At 32.8% G+C, this 20101-nt stretch overlaps 10 protein-coding genes across 10 annotated transcripts; 4 read left to right on the top strand and 6 right to left on the bottom strand. All coding sequences in view use genetic code 12, as the record gives it.

Annotated features, from left to right (window-relative positions):
- Window positions 1–594: 594 nt before the first annotated feature.
- On the top strand, window positions 595–1893 carry CAALFM_C602940CA (uncharacterized protein; the record flags this gene model as incomplete). Its single annotated transcript, XM_714041.2, has 1 exon — window positions 595–1893. One exon carries the CDS (start codon window positions 595–597, stop codon window positions 1891–1893), a length of 1299 nt encoding a protein of 432 aa, XP_719134.2.
- Window positions 1894–2090: 197 nt separating this feature from the next.
- CAALFM_C602930WA (uncharacterized protein) lies at window positions 2091–5040 on the bottom strand (the record flags this gene model as incomplete). Its single annotated transcript, XM_019475465.1, has 3 exons — window positions 2091–2600; window positions 2673–4942; window positions 5022–5040. The coding sequence occupies 3 exons, from the start codon at window positions 5038–5040 to the stop codon at window positions 2091–2093; spliced, it is 2799 nt and encodes a 932-aa protein (XP_019331010.1).
- Window positions 5041–5311: 271 nt separating this feature from the next.
- Window positions 5312–6262, top strand: VPS51 (Vps51p; the record flags this gene model as incomplete). Its single annotated transcript, XM_714037.2, has 1 exon — window positions 5312–6262. The coding sequence occupies one exon, from the start codon at window positions 5312–5314 to the stop codon at window positions 6260–6262; it is 951 nt and encodes a 316-aa protein (XP_719130.2).
- A 31-nt stretch (window positions 6263–6293) lies between these two features.
- On the bottom strand, window positions 6294–7133 carry POP4 (RNase P/RNase MRP complex subunit; the record flags this gene model as incomplete). The annotated part of the gene is made up of 1 exon (XM_714036.2): window positions 6294–7133. The coding sequence occupies one exon, from the start codon at window positions 7131–7133 to the stop codon at window positions 6294–6296; it is 840 nt and encodes a 279-aa protein (XP_719129.2).
- A 148-nt stretch (window positions 7134–7281) lies between these two features.
- CAALFM_C602900CA (putative lipoate--protein ligase) lies at window positions 7282–8643 on the top strand (the record flags this gene model as incomplete). The annotated part of the gene is made up of 1 exon (XM_714035.2): window positions 7282–8643. One exon carries the CDS (start codon window positions 7282–7284, stop codon window positions 8641–8643), a length of 1362 nt encoding a protein of 453 aa, XP_719128.2.
- Window positions 8644–9855: 1212 nt separating this feature from the next.
- Window positions 9856–10920, top strand: HPD1 (Hpd1p; the record flags this gene model as incomplete). Its single annotated transcript, XM_714034.2, has 1 exon — window positions 9856–10920. The coding sequence occupies one exon, from the start codon at window positions 9856–9858 to the stop codon at window positions 10918–10920; it is 1065 nt and encodes a 354-aa protein (XP_719127.2).
- Window positions 10921–11360: 440 nt separating this feature from the next.
- On the bottom strand, window positions 11361–12059 carry CAALFM_C602880WA (uncharacterized protein; the record flags this gene model as incomplete). The annotated part of the gene is made up of 1 exon (XM_714033.2): window positions 11361–12059. One exon carries the CDS (start codon window positions 12057–12059, stop codon window positions 11361–11363), a length of 699 nt encoding a protein of 232 aa, XP_719126.2.
- Window positions 12060–13486: 1427 nt separating this feature from the next.
- Window positions 13487–14188, bottom strand: RNH1 (Rnh1p; the record flags this gene model as incomplete). The annotated part of the gene is made up of 1 exon (XM_714032.1): window positions 13487–14188. One exon carries the CDS (start codon window positions 14186–14188, stop codon window positions 13487–13489), a length of 702 nt encoding a protein of 233 aa, XP_719125.1.
- Window positions 14189–14900: 712 nt separating this feature from the next.
- On the bottom strand, window positions 14901–18134 carry STE23 (metalloendopeptidase; the record flags this gene model as incomplete). Its single annotated transcript, XM_714031.2, has 1 exon — window positions 14901–18134. One exon carries the CDS (start codon window positions 18132–18134, stop codon window positions 14901–14903), a length of 3234 nt encoding a protein of 1077 aa, XP_719124.2.
- A 556-nt stretch (window positions 18135–18690) lies between these two features.
- Window positions 18691–19758, bottom strand: RAV2 (Rav2p; the record flags this gene model as incomplete). Its single annotated transcript, XM_714029.2, has 1 exon — window positions 18691–19758. One exon carries the CDS (start codon window positions 19756–19758, stop codon window positions 18691–18693), a length of 1068 nt encoding a protein of 355 aa, XP_719122.2.
- Between the last annotated feature and the right edge of the window lie 343 nt (window positions 19759–20101).

Below are 20101 nucleotides of genomic sequence, written 5' to 3'. Positions count from 1 at the left end.
TAGCCTATTCATTGAAATAAAGAAAAAAAAAATACATTGTTTTGAAAGTTATTTTCTTTTCAAGAATTGTTCAGTATAATATCACCATATATATAAGTGTAATTTATTAAAAACACGAGATAACACAATAATAGAAAGCTAATAACCAACCTGCTCTCTCAATTTTGAATAAAATATGCTAGTACAGAACAATTGTGGATTATTATTATTTCGGAATACCCGTATTTCAATTTCTTCTTCATTGTTTGTGCATAATAATAATTTGAGTATTCTGATTATTCTTGTCCCGAAAATTCCCATCCCATTAAATCTATAAATAGTTTTCCCTATCGCGTTCAATCCTTAGTTCAAAAATTATTCATAACCACTTCAGATTCTTCTATTTTTTATTATTGAAACCTATACATTCATTTATTTATTTATTCACCTTTAACTTAACTCTACGTTTACCTGTGTGATTAAAAATATTTGTTGATAATTTTTGCTAATAGATATTCTCACCAGTACCTTATCTCAACACTGCCACACCACACACACAGACAGAGACAGATCGACACAGATCTACACAGATCCTCACAGTAATTTTCTATCGTCATGTTATCAGCTGAATTAAAAAGAAGAAAGAAATTGCTACTCCCATTAGCATTGATTTCCGGTATCATTGTGTTGTTATTTTTCACAAATTACAATTATTCATTTACCACATCTTCCCATCCAGTATTGTCTTCATCTCACAAGAGTAATAATGCTTTCCCAACATTGGATCAAACTTCTTCAACCAAGGCAAGGCCAAATCCTGGTAATTTAATTGCCAATCAAAAAGATAAATCCCAAACCGGTACTTATTTCACCAAATTCATTCATAAAGATCCTCAGTTTGATTTTACAAAAATAACATACACTTCAACCAATAAGAAATTCAAAACCAATAATATCAAAGTTGACGAAGAAACCGGTGACACCACTGAAGTTGTTAATAAACCAACAGTATTAATCATGTCTGTCATTGGAAACAATGAACCATATGGAAGTGATAGGCATTTTGACGGATTCATGCTCACAATATTATCCCTTGTTGAAAATCAACCAGACTACGAATTTTCATTAGGGTTATTAAACAATAATGAAGAAGAATTCATCAAGATTCAAAATTATTTTGAAAAAAACTTACAAAAAGAATTATCTGAAACGTTATCATCAATTTTCAAATCGATTAGTTTAATTTCTGCTCCATTCTTAGATCAAAACACGGGTTTTTCTCGTGAACAAAGACATGATGATCATGTTCAACGATTAAGACGTCGATTAATTGCCAAATCAAGAAATTTCTTATTATTAAATACTTTGAATCTTGAACAATACGTGTTGAGTTTGGATGCAGATATGATTAGATTTCATAATCCTGAAAAATTTATTAAAACTTTTATTGATTCCAAGAAGGACATTATAGTTCCTAGAATTCAACGTCTTGACATGCAAGATTATGATAAAAATTCTTGGCGTGGTCAAAGAACAAAACCAACAAAAGAACAATTGGAGAAAATGGATAATAATCAATGGGATCAATGGGATTATGTTCCTCGTGATGTAAAAGATCACATGTATCATTTCCAAACATATATGGATAACAAAGATAATGAATATGAATTACATAAAGAGGAATACGATTATGTGGTACCTTTGGATTCAGTTGGCGGTGCTGTTTTGTTTGCCAAATCAATTGTTTTCAAACAAGGTGTTATTTTCCCAACTAGTTTGATTGTTGGAACAACTTGGGATAGACAAGAAGGTTATGATGGTATAGAAACTGAAGGTGTTTGTTATTTAGCCAAACCTTTGGGGTTCTCTTGTTGGGGTATGCCTAATGTTGTTGCTCACCATTCTGGAGGTTAATTGACGTGTTTAGACCTATGTAAGTTTTGTTTTTTAGTTTGATTTTATAGATTTTCATTTTTTATAATTGCTTTATTGTGTACTTGTGTATTTATGTATTTTATCAATCCAGTTGTAACAGTTTATTTATACTTGTCATTCAAAAAAAAAAAACCATTATGTATCATTATGTTATACATTATATATTAACGGAAACTTTATATACCTATATATTCCCAAACTTTCATGATTTCACCATTATTTTCTACAATTTGGCTACTAATGTTGGAATTATGTTCAACTTTAACACTCACATCTTTCCACATGGTGATACGTTGATGTAAGTTATCTTCATTACTCAAGATCAAATCTCTTAATTGACTAGCTCCAATATATGGATTTACTTCTGGGTTTTCTTTGGTCATATTGGATTGAGTTTTCAATTTTTTCAAAACTTCCTCGTAAAGAATATCAATTTTCACCAGATATAATTGATATTGTCTATATTTATATTGGATGATCTTGATAATTATAAATGCTAAGACAATTCCCAATAATTTGTATTTATGTTCGGTGACGCTTCCCATAACACTATTACGGATTTGACATTTTAAACTAATGTTAGATAATGACGTTGATCGAAGAATTTTGTATTTGTCTTTGATTTCCGTTTCAGTGTTGTCAAAGTCAAATGTAAATTCGCCGGTTGCAACATTTGTTTGTCTCTTCTAAAAAAAATAGATGTTAGTATATGATCATTATTTAACTTAATATTTCTTAAAAAAAAAATCTTATCGTACTTGCCTTACTATAATATCGGGTTCTTTTTCTAATTCAATCACCGATCGATCCCATAATTCTTCAAATTCATCAATAGTAATATATGGTGCTTTCATCGATAAAAGCAAATCATGTAAATCATTCAATTTGATTCCACTTTCTTCATCATTAGGGTTTTGTCCACATTGAATGGCAGCATTTTTGCTTCTTAACAAATCCAACGCAACATCAATCATAATCTCTAATTTCTCAGCCTTTTTAGTGTCGGGAATACACTTTTTATGCCCTGGTACAATAAAATCAAACCAAGGTTTATATTCCATGAAATCTTCGAAACATCCAATTTCCAAATTGGCGTAACATCTGGCATGTAAAGGACAATTTATACATTCTGGTTTAAAATTAGTATCTAACAATTGACCAAGTTTATTCAAGTATTCATTATCATAATTGATGAATGTTGGTTGATCAATTTCTTGTCCACAGTATCCAACAGCATATTTCTGTTCATAGTACCATAACCCAAAAAGACCACCGCTACATACAAACACCCATAAGAACATCGATAACAAAAATCTTCGTATTGAAAATGGTAATGCAAACGGTTTGGTCGAAGTGCCCGCTGAATCAACATCTTTGGTTGCTGTTACTGGCTTTCTTATTTCAGAAACATCTTCTTCGTCTGATTCGTCGTCAGACTCATATTTTTGTGAACCTAAGGAAATCAATCTTGGTTTAGGTGTCAATGCAGATTTAGTAACCAATGGAGATATCTTTTTGGTTGATTTGCCTTTAGTAGATGGAGTCGAAACATTCGAAGGACGTTTTCTAGCAGTTTGTATTTTGGTACTCTTTTTCTTTGGTTTCTCATTCGAGGTATTCAACTTTTTTGGTGTTTCCGTTTTAGAGGCACTGTTATTGGTAATCTGCTGTTTTTCAACTTTAGTAACTGGAGTTGATTCATCTTTAGCAGGCGTTAAGTCCTTTAAGATATCTTTTGTCTTAGATGGTGTAACAACAGGAGGCTCAAATCCTTGAATTGTAATACCCAACAGTTTTGCTAAATCAGGATTGACTTGTGGTTGATTTTTCTTGTTTTGAATTTTCTTCAATTCTGCATCAAAATCTTTAGTTTCGTCTTCAATGGATTTAAAAGACTTGTCATTAGTAGCTGCAGATGGCACTAACTTTTCGCCTGATTTCTTTGGTGTTACCTTTTTAGTCAGTGATTTAGGTTTCTTGACTTTAGAGGCAGATCCAGGCGAAAATAACAAAATCTCCTTCTTTTTAGGTTCTTTCTTGGTTGATGATGAAGGAGCCAGAGTTTGGGAATTGCCGGATTTCAAAACTTTTGAACTCTTTTTCTTTTCAGTTCGCATAAACTCTTCAAGGAATTCAACATCACTATCATTGTCGTCATCAAATAATGATCTGTTTTCTTCAGCAGTACGTTGAGAAGGTTTAATCTTTTTCACAAGAGTGCTATCATCTTCTTCTTCTTCGGCATCTTGATGTTTTCTTTTTTTCGTTGACGAACCAGGAGGTGATTGGAAAACATTTTCTTTACTGAAATTAGTGTTTTCGGGTGTGCTTTCTTTGCCAGTTTCCTTCTTAACTGGTTCTTCGACTTTCTCCTTTTCAGTATCACTGGTTTCAGTAACTTCCGGAGTTGATTCGGCTGTCTTTTTCGTCTTCAGTTTCAGTGTGGTTCTCAGTTTTGATTTGGAGTTTTTAGAAGGTTTTCTAAGATTGAGTACCGAATCATCAAGATCAAATAAACTATTCAACGGTTTTGATCGATTACCTCTAGATGATAATCTTGAGGACGATCTAGAGGCAGGTTTTGCTTCATCATCTTTGCTTTCTGTGTCAGATTCCGATTCAGGACTTTTTGTTCTCGAAGATGACCTAGAAGTAGATTTCTGATTCCCAGAACTTGCTCTTAATTTTGGTTTAGTAACTTTCTTGGTTTTGTTTCTTGTTTTAGACACATCAATTTTTTCATTTTCACCATCTGATTCAGTGTCACTAACAAACAAAGCAGATGCCTTTTCAGAAGTTGTTGATTTCTCACTAGGTTTATCAAAGTCGCTAGCGTTTATGAAATCATCATCATTCATATTCTCGACTTTTGCATTATATTCTGAAAGTAACTTCTTGGAATTAGGAGCAATTTCCTTGTTGAAAATTTCAATCAAAGAGGACTTTGGAGCAGAGCTATCATATTGAATCTCATGCAAGTTCAATACTTTTCTCAATTGCGCCGCTGTGAAAGTGGTTGGATCGAAATCTAGGTTTGGAGTATAGTTAGTATCGGCTTATTTTTATTGTTTATTTTAATTCAAAGTTTAAAAAAACAAATCACGTACCTTCTTTGAGATGATCCATGGTTCAATGGTTAGAAAGGGGTATGATCACTTATAGTATAACTTTTTTTATGTTTTTTTGTTTTTGCCCTTGATGATGATTATTTGAAAGCATGATGCTATTTTTTTTTGCTTTCTTTCTTTCGTTGCTATTTGTGTTTGTTTTGGTTTTTTTAGGTTCGTTGGCGCATTGGGTCGTGTACATCATTCCAGATATACGAGCGCTCATAAGAGAAGAACAATCAAGAAATCAAGAACTCAATTCACGTTTATTCCAAGCTCCCTTATATATAATGACTGAAACATCAATATTATCATATAAAAAACCGACTTCAAATAAGAATTCTTTTCCGGTGCCGGGATCTGCACCATCGACACCAATATTGTCTCATTCTGGATCACCAGCTCCTCCAACAATACAACTGCCAGTATCTATCGACTCTCCACGATCATCAACCCTGACAACAACAAATGTGGGCGCATCTACTAGAAAAGTATCCGCAAGAAGAAAAGCTCTACAAGATTTTTACCATCTAAATAGTAATCTGGACAATGCCACAACAGATGGCAACGACACCACCCACGAAGGAATTTCAAAAATATCGAATCTAAACGACATTGACAACTTGATTAAAACTGCACCAATTGAAGAAATTTTGAAAATAAGAAACGATTTGAGTGCCAAATTAAATTCATCCAATCAAACTAAAAAGTCGATAATTTATGACAACTATTATGAATTGATCAAACTAAGCAACACTTTATCAGATTTGTCCACATCAAAACCAAGAAAGAAATCCGTCTCAACGGGGTTAAAAATATTTGCTGACGATGAAGACAATGGAGAGGATTCTGGGGACAAAAATTTGACTGAATTGACAAAAGAGGGATATGTTGATCAAGTTCTTAAAGAATTATCTGAATTTGCTTCTAAAGAGGCCCCAGTTTTCAACGGAACATTTAACGATGTACTTGGAAAACTAAAAGAGCAAGACGAATCGGATAATTCCAGCATGATTGTATTGAATGATGATAAACCAACAGAGAAAGAAGAATCTTCCGAAGATATAGAAAAACAGATAAGTCATATTAATTATATATTGAATTTGCCATTAAAGACGAACATCAATGACACAGAACGAGAACAAGCAATTGAATATATCGATAAAGTTATCTTAGATAATCCTGATAATGAAATTTTATCATTACAGTTAGGTAAAATAAAACACGACATCACTACATAATTCATATCTACCTACGCATTTATAGATATATTTATAGAATATCATCAACTGAATGATTTTTAAATTTCTTGCCTGATCTTTCAACTGATCTAATCTCAAATCTTGATCCCACTATAGTAAACCCGTAACAGTCATTTTCGTTACGTGGGTCAATGATATCAAACCCAAACATTGTATGCTTTTTGGGAATAACTTTCAATCCACCTACCATTTCACTAGGACTGAATCGTGATTTTTCTTCATTCCATTCTTTACTATCTTCGTTTCGTGGAACAACTAATATAAATGAATGTTGTGCATCCCAAACAACAATTCCTCTGGTGCCTATAACATTAGTGTTTCGGGACTGTAGAACAGTTAATAGACAACCATTAAAATCAGCAGCCGTTAATCGCGGTAATATACTTGATAATGATTGCATCAGGTTACCATTTTGAAATATCAAATCTTGAGCGTATTTTTGCCAAAGCTTATTCATTTGGAAAAAGTCATCAAAATTGGGAATCTTGTATTTTTGCAAGTATTGGTGAATTGGGAAAGGTTGGTGACCAGTCGTGTTTTTCCGATTATGTGACTGTATCTTCTTGATTAATTTGCGCTGATTATTGAGAGTGCCAGATATATATTCTCTCAAAACCTGTCTTGTGGTTTTCTTCCTTTCTTGGGTTATCTTGGTTGGTTGGGTGTTTTCTTGGTGTAGTAATGACCTTGGTTTTTTGGTATCAGTAACAATGTTTTTAAATAGTATTGTAGACTTTTGTGAACCAGTTACTGAATACCTATCCTGAAGCAACTCAACTATTTTTGATTGTGAGTCGTAACATCTTGAAAGTAGATGCTTTTCTAGTTCCGTATCTTGTTGTAACGACATGGATGGTTAGTCTGGTGTAGGGTTGGATTGAGGACTGGATGGTAAAAAATGGTGATGCCATCTTCGTAAATTTTTTCGATGCCAGACATTTTTTTTTTCATCCTCCTAACAACATCGTTGCATAATTATTCATTCACTTACGCCAACTATGTTTCTACGAAGAGCTTTACCTAGAAACCTATTACTTATACAGAGAAGAAGAATATCAAATGTTAATGTTCCCTTTGAGGATGATTTGACAGGATTCGAAGACGACAGTTTGGCAGATTTTCAGCATTATCCAGGTTTACAACAGTCAACACCGGTCGACCAGAATAATACACCAAGCACTAAAACAGACAAGACAATCGCACAAGCTCCCTTGCAAGAGACAACTATTATTCCTCAATTGTCTAAAATTAGTCAACTAAGAAACCCAGTGATTTTTGTATCTAAATTGACAAATCCTTATATGAATCTTGCTATCGAAGATTATATTTACAATGCCATGCCTAAACCAGAAGGTGCCAAAGATAATTCATTTGATCGGCTAATGTTCTATATAAATACTCCATGTGTAGTAATTGGAAAAAATCAAAACCCTTGGCAAGAAGTTAATTTACCGGTATTGAATTCTTTAGGGGTCCCCATGTTAAGAAGACGGTCCGGTGGAGGAACTGTTGTTCATGATTTAGGAAACGTGAATTATTCATACATGACCACGAAAGCTAATTTTGATAGACACAAGTTTGCCAGTTATATTGTGGAGGCAGTGAACCAAGCTAGTCCACGTTTTAAAATAGAAACTAATGAACGTGGTGATATTGTTAGTGAAAAACTCTTAGGGTTGAACTATAAAATAAGTGGATCGGCTTATAAGTTATCAAAGGGAAAATCCTACCATCATGGAACCATGTTACTTAATCTGAAGTTAGATGTATTAGGTAAATTATTACATCGTGATGAAAAAAAATTAGGCATTGTTGATTCCAAGATGTCTATACCTTCAGTCAAATCCAAAGTCATTAATTTGGAAATGAAAAGTGATAAATTTATTGATGTTGTTAGTCAAAAATTTAAAAGTCTTTACAATGTGGTTCCTGAAGAGGATACAGAAATGGATGAGTTTAATGAGATGTTTGGATTGACTGATTTTGCCAAGTCACAAGAAGTTACATTGTTTGTTATTGATGAGGCAACAACGATACCGGAAGAAATCCATATAACTGCAGATGAATTAAAACAGTGGTCATGGAGGTTTGGTCACACTCCGAAATTTACACATTCATTCAAAAACCAAAAGCATGGGCTTGAAATATTATTCAATGTTGAGAAAGGGTGTCTTAAATCATTCAAACTAACATTTGATGATTCTAACTCTGATACTAAAGAAATTGAAAAGTCTTTCCAATATTTGGAGTCACATATCAAGAATAATGATTTAGAGTATACTGGTAGTAATGTAGCCGGATTTGTACTTCATGATGAGATAAGTGACTGGATAGGTGAATCTATAGATGGCACAATATAATTTTTCAACCCAACAAAAGGAGGGCACTTGCCCTCTTCGTTGAATTGGAGACCTGTTCCTAAATCCGGTGTCCAAATACAAGGAAAAGATTTGACTAAATAGAGAAAGCACCCGCCTGCAGGTAGCGAGAGTTTTACAAATACTTACAGATAGGTACATTTAATAGCGGTAGAATAGAATGTACATAAACCGATTTTTATTTTGCGTACCCCTTTTTATGAAGGTTGTAATTAATCATAAGCACATTGTATTGTACATTTAGCAGTACTTTAATCAACCCTCGCTCTCTTCTTTTTTTTTCCGTGGATATTAAATCTGGGGTAAAAGAAAAAGTGTAGAACTTCAGTAGCACCAAGTAACACCAATAGAAAGTGTATAACCAATCTTTAACAAAAGGCTTAATAATAAATTCTACAAACAGACGATGGGGAGAAACAAGCGAAAAGTATATTTATGTGCTACTAACCTCAATATGGTTGGTTATATTATACAATGGATGTACTTAGTAGTAGTGATCTCTCTCTCGGTTCATATCTGAAACTTTGGAACAAATGAAGTTAAATGTCACAAGCGCAAATTTTGAAAGCATACCAACAAATTTTGCAGCACTCCCAAACTTATCAGTTGTATAAAAGCCAACACTGTTTGATTATAAAGATATATTTAATATAAATACTATACTTATATGCTCTAGAGCTGATAGACGATCTATAAGAATATAGGCAAGACAACAACAAAGATAACTTTATTGTGTGTTGGGGCCAGCAGAAAAAGTTTAATATAGACTGTAAATTTGTTAGTTGTTGTTCAAAAGTGGGGTAAATATTATATGCGCTAAATATAATAGCAAGTACTAGTACGATCATTTCATCTTTACACCGCCATAGTTTCATTCCAATGGTTCCCTTTTTTTTATTTTAACCGCTGCATTATCTTCCCATCCCACTACCCCCTCCTCCCCTCTCATTAACCTTGCGGTTGCCTTTAACACCACCAAGAAGTAACCGGATTACATCGGTTATTGAAGAATAAGAAGAAACTTTGGGATTCTTTATAGAATTTTTCACTCCTATAAATTAATTTGAATATTTCTACCAATTTATTATCGATTTGATATTCTAAATTTTTTTCATTCTTTTTATTCCTTTTAGTTTGATTGATTATTTATATCTTATTTCTTTTAGTCGACCTTTTCTTTTTACATATTCACAAATGTTAAGAACTTCAATTCGTGCTTTTTCTACTCAACCAAGATTATCAACCAATTACGGGTTTATTGGTTTGGGACTTATGGGCCAACACATGGCAAGACACGTCTATAATCAATTAGAACCAAGTGATAAGTTGTACGTTTACGATGTTGATCCAAAACACACAACTCAATTTTTAACAGAAGTGACTTCCCAAACCCCACAAAATGCACCTTTGCTCACCCCGTTAAACTCGTTGAAGGATTTTACTACTGAAGTTGATTCACAATTAGATTTCATTGTTACCATGGTGCCTGAAGGTAAACATGTGAAATCAGTTGTGTCCGAATTGGTTGGTCATTATAAATCAACTGGTAATTATGATCCAAGTATCAAAACCACTTTCTTGGATTCTTCAACAATCGATATCCCAACCTCAAGAGACGTACACCAATTGGTTAAGTCAAGTATTCCTGAATTTGACTTTATTGATACTCCAGTGTCTGGTGGTGTTGCAGGAGCAAGAAAGGGAACATTGTCATTTATGTTGTCCAGAGAAACCCATGATGATATTGATCCAAGTTTAACCGCATTGTTATCTAAAATGGGTATCAACATTTTCCCATGTGGTGCTACTCATGGTACTGGTTTGGCTGCTAAATTGGCAAACAATTATTTATTGGCAATCACAAACATTGCTGCTGCTGATTCATTCCAATTGGCTGAATCATTTGGTTTGAACTTGCAAAACTATGCTAAATTGGTTGCTGTTTCTACAGGTAAATCTTGGGCTAGTGTTGACAATTGTCCAATTCCAGGTGTTTATCCAGATAACAATTTACCAAGTGATGTCAACTATGAAGGTGGGTTCATTACCAAATTGACTAGAAAGGATGTTGTTTTGGCTACTGAATCTGCTAAATTCAACAATAGATTCTTGATGCTCGGTGACATTGGTAGACATTGGTATGATAAGGCTTGTGAAAGAGAAGATATTGCCAATAGAGACTTGTCTGTTCTTTTTGAATGGTTGGGTGATTTGAAACAAAATGAAAAAGGTGATGTAATTGATGTCAAAAGAAAATAAAACCAAGATAGTTTTATATAGATCATGAAATTATTTATATTGCGAATCAAAAAAGCTTTACATTATGAATTTGTCAGAGATTGTTTTGTAGTTAATCCAAGGTTTTGCCTTGGGTATGTCCGAGTTTTTCATCTGCCGGCATTTTTTAAACTTTGATGACAATATGCACTGTTGAGCTACTATCAACGGGGTAATGACATGATAAAGCATACTTTAAAGCTTTGTTCAAAAGCATTTTTTGGCATTTTGTGCTTAAGTTACAATTCTTGAAACACCTTCTATTGCATAAATAAGTTAGTCCATAGTCTAAATATGAGAGATAATTCATGAGTAGAAAACCTTACAACAGACTATAACAGACCAAAATTGTTCTCTGTAGTATTGTCCATTTCTAACCTAAAAAACAGGTTAAACCTGTTATATACAAGAGGTTGGAAAATTTAAAATCCAAAAATTGAACGAAAAATGGATCTTTGACCATATTCATCAACAGCTAAGTTGGCCAATCTATCAGCTTCTTCATTTCCCTCCACACCAGAATGACCCTTTACATGAACAAAACGTAAGCTCCCCCAATCTCTGTCATCGTATTCCTCATTAATCAGCTCATACAAGTCATAATTCTCTTCAATTAATTCTTGATTGGAAATTGTACGACCTCGACTATTTTGCCATCCATTGTAAATCCATTTTTCCGGCCATTTAGTAAGACAATTGATGGCATAAATTGAATCACTATAAATAATAGCTTTTCCCTTCTCAGTTTCGTCTTGTAATTCGTTCAAAATGTTTTTCAAAGCATGGTTCATGGCCCACAATTCAGCACGTTGATTAGTAGGACGAATTCCATTAGGATCAACCCGATCTAAAGGTACTGATACATTTCTTGGGTCTTCATCCCCATAGTAAACTCCATATCCACCCTTGGCGTTTTCACGTCCATTATTTCTGCATGCTCCATCGACGTATACTGGATAAATGTAGTATCGTCCGTCGTTTTCACAATATTCTTTTGCTTCAATCAAGTTCTCAAATTTCCTATAACGAGCTCCTTTACAACAATATACTTGTGGCCGACATTCTCTCCAACTCGAATAAATACCCACTTCGCGTCCCCTAGCAACAGCGTAATAAGGCATTATGGTCCAAACTAATCAAATACCCTCTTCGGCTGTGAAAAAAAAAAATATAATGGAAGCTGAATACAATTGAGAAAAAGCTGAATGTAATTTTCTCTAATGTCCTATATGTTTGTGTTTCGCCAGCACTTGTGTAAATGATGGTAGTGGTTGACGCTATGTCCTTTTAACTAAAGAAAGCAAAAGAGCTTCAAACACCGACTCAACTAACTTTCTCAACCTATATATACAGTGTGCCTTACATGAAAAAATTTTTCAGTCACGTGCTGTACTACCCTTCATGTTTCTCGTGCTAATTAACCTTTCTGCAATTACGATATCGTTGCGTTACACATCGAATCAACATCATTGTAACAATATGTTGATCAAATCAACTGTAATATTTTAATACCTAAAAAGCTTTTAAATAAATTTCGTTTCAGTATGCATTAACAATAGTAGGGCCCTTTTTAAACGAAGACTGGTACTAAAATAGTCTTAATAGTTTTGTTTGTTGGTAGCGCACAAGTTTTTTTTTTTTTCTTCACATATGTATATTTATGCTGTATATAAATCTACATATATATTGTTTCATACCTGAAACAGAACATAGGAAAAAGAAAGGTAAAAAATCCTTTTATAGGACTATAGCATTAGACTATAGATGAGATTCCTTTCCCAACAGGGAAAGATACTCATAAAAACCACAGTAAATAAATAGGAAAAGAATGAAACTAAGTAAGCTAGATTTTAGTTGATTATCAAATGCACAATTTGCAAGTGGTTGATTATTATGTCTGGATTATTTGAAGAAGTCGTTCAGACAAGTTTTTAGCTAAAGACGCGAAGCAAAGTGGTGAACATCATCTCACCTGAGTTGATCTAGCACTTGTTTTAACATCTTTGTAAACATTCAACCATTGGTCATATCTTATTTGTATAGAAACACTTAGTATGGAGATTTACTGTTTAGACAGTTATGATTAAACAAAATAGTGACTTTATAGTACTATGCATTATTTAATATGTCTTACTCTTTTCAGATAGATCGAAATATATGGATACAGACATTCAACTCGGCAATTCAACAATCAATGCTAATTTACTTGGTGAAGTTGTTTGATCCAAGCTTGACTTTCAGTTTGTAACTATCGATATTGTTTCCTTTAACTTTTCGAATTTACATAATGTTGGTACGAAAAATGTAGTGCGATAAAAATTTTGCTCCCAAAAAATCTACAAAATAATACCAAAAATTAACTCAACCTCAAATTACTACATACAAAAACTCATATTGCTTAAGAACTTACATGAACAATAAAATTTCAGATTTGATAAACAAATACACTCAACAATAATCATTAAAATTAACCTACTCATCTGCTAAAAAATACTATAATTATTATATATAAATGAAATGAAAACTTGTCATCAATAGAGGAAAAAAGTCAGTAATAAGAACCAGATGACGATGAACTGGACTGATAGCCATATCTATCAGCAGCCAAGTTTGCTAGATTATCTGCTTCTTCATTTCCATCGTTTCCTGAATGTCCTTTAACATGAATTAAATCCAATTCTCCCCAACCCCTATCATCATATTCATCATTAATCCACTCATATAACTCATAGTTTTTAGTAACCAAATCATAATTGGAAATTGTTTGACCATGAACATTTAACCAACCATTTTGTGTCCATTTGTTAGGCCACTTTGTAAGACATTTGATGGCATAAATCGAATCACTATAAATAACAGCCTTACCATCTTCAGTATCTTCCTGTAGTTCATTCCAAATGTTTCTCAAGGCATGGTTCATTGCCCAAAGTTCAGCTCGTTGATTAGTTGGAATAATTCCATCAGGATCAACGTCATCCAATGGTACTGACACGTTTCTTGAATCACCATCTCCATAATAAACCCCATATCCAGCTTCTGCATGTGGGCAACCATTATATCTACAAGCACCATCAACATATATTGGATAGATGAAATAATCTCCGTCATTTTGATAATATTCTTCTGCCTCATTTCTATTTTCAAATTTACGAAAATGGGCACCTTTATAAGCAAAGACGTGTGGTCGACAATCTTGCCAGCTAGAGAAAACCCCTTCTTCACGACCATTAACAACTGCGTAATATGGCATGATTGAGTATATATTCAAAATTTAGTATACGCAACTCCAAATGATTGGGGGAACACTAACACAAACTCACACCTAAGACCAGAAAACAAAGGAAGGAAAAGAATTCAGGAATATCAACAAAGAAATGGAAACAGATCGTCTGTAATTAAATAAAATTTCCATAAATTTTGTATCAATAGTCCATTCTTTTTTTTTTATAGAATAAAAATTTTTTTCCAATATAAACTATTGTCAATCAAACTTCGTCGTTGTTAAGAATAGCGGTATCGGGCTATTTTGGTGCTGAACATAATTACATGAGACGTTGTTTTGTTTTGTGTAACGTTTTGTTTTTGGAAAAAACAATCAAGTTTGAATTTGATTCTTTAACTATTCACTTTTCATGATAGTCTTGAGTTGTTGATAGTACCACTGGCGAATTTGAGCACACTGTCAACTTGCTTTGTCAATTGTACTTTATAAAACAGTAGTTTGCCTTTTAGCTATTTCAAAAACCCTTCCACATCAATGTCAGTTGACAACAAGTTTTATTAGCGAACGATAAATAGTTAAGGTTTCGTGTTCCCAACATAGTTGGAATTTGTTACAATCCATTTTACAATAAATTCAATTCTTTTTAAAAGACTCATTGATTTTAATAAATACGTAAATAAATAATCATCTACTTGACTCCTAATACATAATTCTTTTCTCCACACTCCATCTTAATCACCTATAAATGTGATTGATCATTATACAAAAATTTCGATAATGGGTTAACTGGTTTTGGTGTACCACTTAATTGACGATTCTTTCTAAACTCCTTATCATTAACAACCAATTTCACAGTAGGATAAATTTCAGGGACAGGTTGAGCAATGGATTTATTCAAGACTTTCAATAATTTATCTTTATTGACATTTATATCATGTGATAATTCTTTGGCAATAACGGCCAAATCTTTATGCTCATCATATTGTTTAACCAAATTATCAATCAATTCATGATTGATTTCAATTTGATTACGATACAAATAATTGATTATTCCTGAGTGTAATTTTTTCGATTCAGTAAATTCAATTGGATTTTGAGATTTCAAATAAGTAATTAATTTACCAGTATTATCGGATTTTGCAATAAACGTATTGAAAAATTCAACTAATTCGTCTTTGGTAATATTTTCCAATATTTCAACTTGTCGAGTTCTTGAATCAAAATCATAGTACCCATCAATTATATTTGACCAAATTCTAACAGTTTCTTCATTCAAATGTTTCAATTTGGTCAATTTGATATTTTTCAAAGCATGTTTGAATTTAATAAAATCTTCTGTTGACAACTCATTGTTGATATAGTTCCCAAATTGGACTAAAAACTCTTCAATACGGTACTGCAAGTAGTCACATGTTCTTTCCGATTGGATCAAAACTCTGAATCCCAATGTTGTTCTTCCTAAAACCGTCCCTGAGAATACAACATACCCTAATTGTTCTTTAGTTCTCAATTGATCAAAACAAGGTTCTCTAATTATTGTAGCAAATAAGTCTGTCAAAACACGTAATTTCAAATTATCGGTATTGGTATTGATTTGAATATAATACTCAATACACGAGTTAATATTAGCTGTATCTTTCAATGGCACTTCGTATCTTATCGTTTCATTTGGTTGTAACACATAACTTTGTAAATGAAATTGTTCCTCATTATACTTTTCCATCCATGGTTTAACATTTTCCATTGACTCATTAATGATGTCTCTGATCTGTTTTGATTGGGCAAAATCAAAATTACCATGAATCAACACTTCAGCAAAAATACCCAGTTGCCAAATATTTTGAGTGAAATGTTGATAAACATCTTCATAGGTCACTTTCTCCAAAGCTTCAATTTTATCATCTTGTTGATAAAGCTTGTCGTTCAATAATTGTAAATGATAAACACCAACTTGTTGGAAAGGTACTTGAAACCCAAAATTTTTAAAATTCTTCAACAATTTAAATTTAATCGATTCAAATCTGTCTTGTTTAGGTTTGAATTGGAAAAAATTGTTCAAAACTTCTTGTAACAAATTGGATAATTTATGACTATACCCTGAAACATTGATTAAAAATCCATCACGCCATGCATGTAATTTAACTTTTAATCCAACCAATTCAGCAAAATACGTCAACTCATTTAATTCATCATCCAACATTTCAATTGCCAAATTTGACATCACTGAGGTGTTAATATCAGTATTGGAACTAGGCAAATGGAATGCCACTTCAATGGAACCTTTAGGAACTTCAAAAGTATCATCTTGTTTATACCACACATTAATTTTGTTATTGTGCTCAATCAAATATGGAGCAACTTGTGGATGTTTCAGTTTTGGTTTAGTCACGTCAAAATTAGTTGGGATAAAATGATTTGGTCGAGGATAATGCAAATTCTGATTGTTGTCATATGGTTGTGATTTAATTTGATGAATCAACTCTTGTGGTATATCGTCATACTCATACTCAGTACCATACCATTTTTCTTGTTTATTCAATCCAGTTAATAATTGCGAAGCTAATGTAATTCTCAAATTCTCTGGTGTGAAATAAGACCCAAACCTTTTTATCGCTTCAGGGTCAAATTTTCTCACAATGGCAGAACTTAATAAATACGATGCTGGGATATATTCATCAAATTTGTATAATTTATTACTCAAAGTAGAAACTGTTTTAGATGCTTCCATTTTCTGTTTAAATTTGAAATTAACTTGAGACATTTCTTCAATTTCATCCCAAATCCATTTTTGGGGTTCATCGTTGGTGATGAAATTCAAGTATTGAAACGTAATAACAATAATTTCTTGCCAATTTTCAAAACCTTTGGGTGTCAATTGAAATTCAATATAGAAATTTGAAGTACCTTGACAAACAGTCATAGCACCAGCTGATAAATCTGTAGCCCAACCTTTTTGTTTCAAATAGTAAATTATTGACCCTTTACTTTCATGACCTACCAAATGAGAGAAATAACCATTTGGCTTAGTGTCCCATTTGTCTTCCAAATCATCAGGGATCAAAAAATTCAATTCCATTTTATGATTATCCATAATTGGTTTAGCTTTAATCAATTTTCCCAATTGTTGAGGCTTATACACCAATTCTCCGTTATAATTTGGTCGAGATAAATCCTTATTAGGAACTGCTGAAAACTTTTCTATTGCCCAATCAGTCAAGGTATTCAAATCTTCTTTACCTAATATGACCAAACTCATTAAATTAGATGAGTAATGTTGCTTATGAAAATCAATCAAAATATCACGAACATCAACTCCTTTTGCTACAGGATCAGTATGTAACGTTTGATAATTCCCAGTAGAGAACCCACTGTATGGATGGGCCGAGTTACTCGTAAATTTATCCAACTGATATAACCTCCACATATCACTTTGCAAGTTTTTCTTATTTTCGGAATCAACAGCATTGATTTCACGGTCTTGACATGATTTACTAAATAAAGGTGCTATGAAAAACTGGGAAAATCTGTCCAATGCGCCTTCCAAATAATCGGCACCCACTTGGAAATAATAGTTTGTATGTTCTGCAGCAGTATAAGCATTAGAGCTACCTGAATGTTTGGATAAATAATTCGAATATTCATTTTCTTTAGGGTACTTTTCTGTGCCCATAAACAATAAATGTTCACAGAAATGGGCGAGTCCAGAAATATTATACTCTTTATCAGTGAATGAACCCACATTAACATCTAAAGAAGCAGCTGCTTTATCAGTAGTAGGATCATTTATTAACAATACTCTCAATCCGTTGTTATTCAATTTAATAAATCTATATGAACGATCATCGAGTAATGGTTTTTCAATGGTCTTGTCATCAGATAAAATAGTAAATTGATTACTCATTCTTGAATAATATTTGCTCACTGAAACAAAGGAACTTCTAGTGGTTGTCAATTTCAAGGAGGGAATTATCATAAGAATATATATACAAATGCATATATAAAACCTATGATCTTTAAAGTTTATCTTTATTGGGAAGAAGAAGTTATTGCAACGAGCCATACACCACAGTTTTTGTTTTTTTCGTTCGGCAACTATCGCCACCACCACCACAAATTTTTTTTTTTTCGCTCGTTATCTTGCATTGATAAAATACCGCACAGCCATTTAGTAATGTAATGAATTTCACATTATCACCAAAAACAACCTTGATGGTTAAATCATTTTAGCTTTGTTAATTTGTTTTGATTATATTATTCCGACTATAGCTACAAATAAAACATAGAGTGTACAAAAATGAAACCTCACGATTCTATTAAGACATACAGATGGAACTTGTACTGATCACAAAAAAGTATTTTGAAGCGCAAGTTCATTATTATTGCCAATTTCGTCAGAACTTTTCAAGCTTTTCAATAATTTCAGAAACTCCACTTTTCTTACAAAAGAGTGAAATTGTTGACCCCACACAACTTAAACGAGACGTATTTCGCAAATACCACAGCATTAATGGCTTTCTTGTCGTTTCACTTTACATTGAAAAACTATTCAAGCTAGAAATGTATCCATTGATAATACTTTCCAAAGAATCTAACTTTGTAAAACAACTAATCAAGATTGGATCTTCTGTAGATACTTCAAACTTCTTATTGACTACCACAACCATATTATTATAGGTGATACACCGGGTTATATAATCCATTGTATCATACTTGTGTCTCAACAGAAGGTGACTCATCATGTTAGAAAATATATTGGTGTTGTTATTTTGATTGATTGCGTCGGACGTAGATTTATCACCAATTGACAGTCTCTTGTTTTTCATTTCTTCCTTCAATTTGTCGACAAACGATTTACCATTAGCATCAATTTCACACCATGGCTTTTCTGTTATTCTGTGAAGACTTTTCAAATCAATACAAACTTGGTTTTGACTAAGATAAAAGTCCACTGCTATACGATCCAGTAACTGGGGTTCAAAATTCTCTCCATCGGTTACCTGCAAGGGGAAAACCAAGTTGGGATCTGATGGAAGTTGCAAATTTGTCTTTGAATCATGGATATTAACCAAAAGTTTCTTGAAATCACATATCAATTGATCGTGTTTGATAGTATGTTCGTTTTCTTCTTTCTCTGACAATAATGTCAACTCTTTATCTATTGATTGTAAATTCTGTAGTATGCCAATCGAATCCTTAATCAAATTTAGCACATTAACAAGTTGTTCTAAAACCATTGGCTTTATTAAGCGCAACTTATGGAAATGCTTGTTGAAATAATGATTCTTAACCGTCAAATTAAGATCTGTGATATATGGTCCATCTCGGGTTATTATCCCATTGACAGAATCTTGTTGATTGGTTAAAGACAAAGGTAGCTTGATAGATGGACCTTTTTCAATACATTGTTTGGAATCAGGTTCTTGTGGTGAATTGTACATCAACAAATTTGAACAAATCTGTAAAGTCTCTATGATTTGAGGTAAATCGGGTAAAATTATATTTATAATATACCAATGTAATTCTTTATCATTTTGAGTTGATTGTATTGATAATACAGTATCTATGAATGTTTTATTATTCAAGATATTTGCTGTCATAATTGGGGGTATACAATTTGTGGTTCCAATAATATCTGTTTCTTTTTCGTTGTGTGTTATATCTACTGGTTGATAATAGTAGTAGACAAACAAACTCTCAGTCTAGTTGGTGATAGTTTGCAAACGTTATTTTCGATTACCAATTGTTTAATCAGAAATTGCGTGTACCAATAGAGAAAAATACACAGCCACGTGATATAACATTATTGATCAGCTTTACACTACCATAGTTAACATCGGGTGAGCAAGAACAACAAAGAGAGAGAAAAAAATTTCCATGGTGAATTTGTTTTGTTCATCTCACACAATTCTCAGTATTATACAAAAAGAAAAACAAATCCTT

This window comes from Candida albicans, chromosome 6 (genome assembly GCF_000182965.3).
Source record: "Candida albicans SC5314 chromosome 6, complete sequence".
NCBI classification, from domain to species: Eukaryota; Fungi; Ascomycota; class Pichiomycetes; order Serinales; family Debaryomycetaceae; genus Candida; species Candida albicans.
The sequence above is the reverse complement of the archived record's forward strand: the minus strand, read 5'-3'. Positions and strand labels throughout refer to the sequence as shown.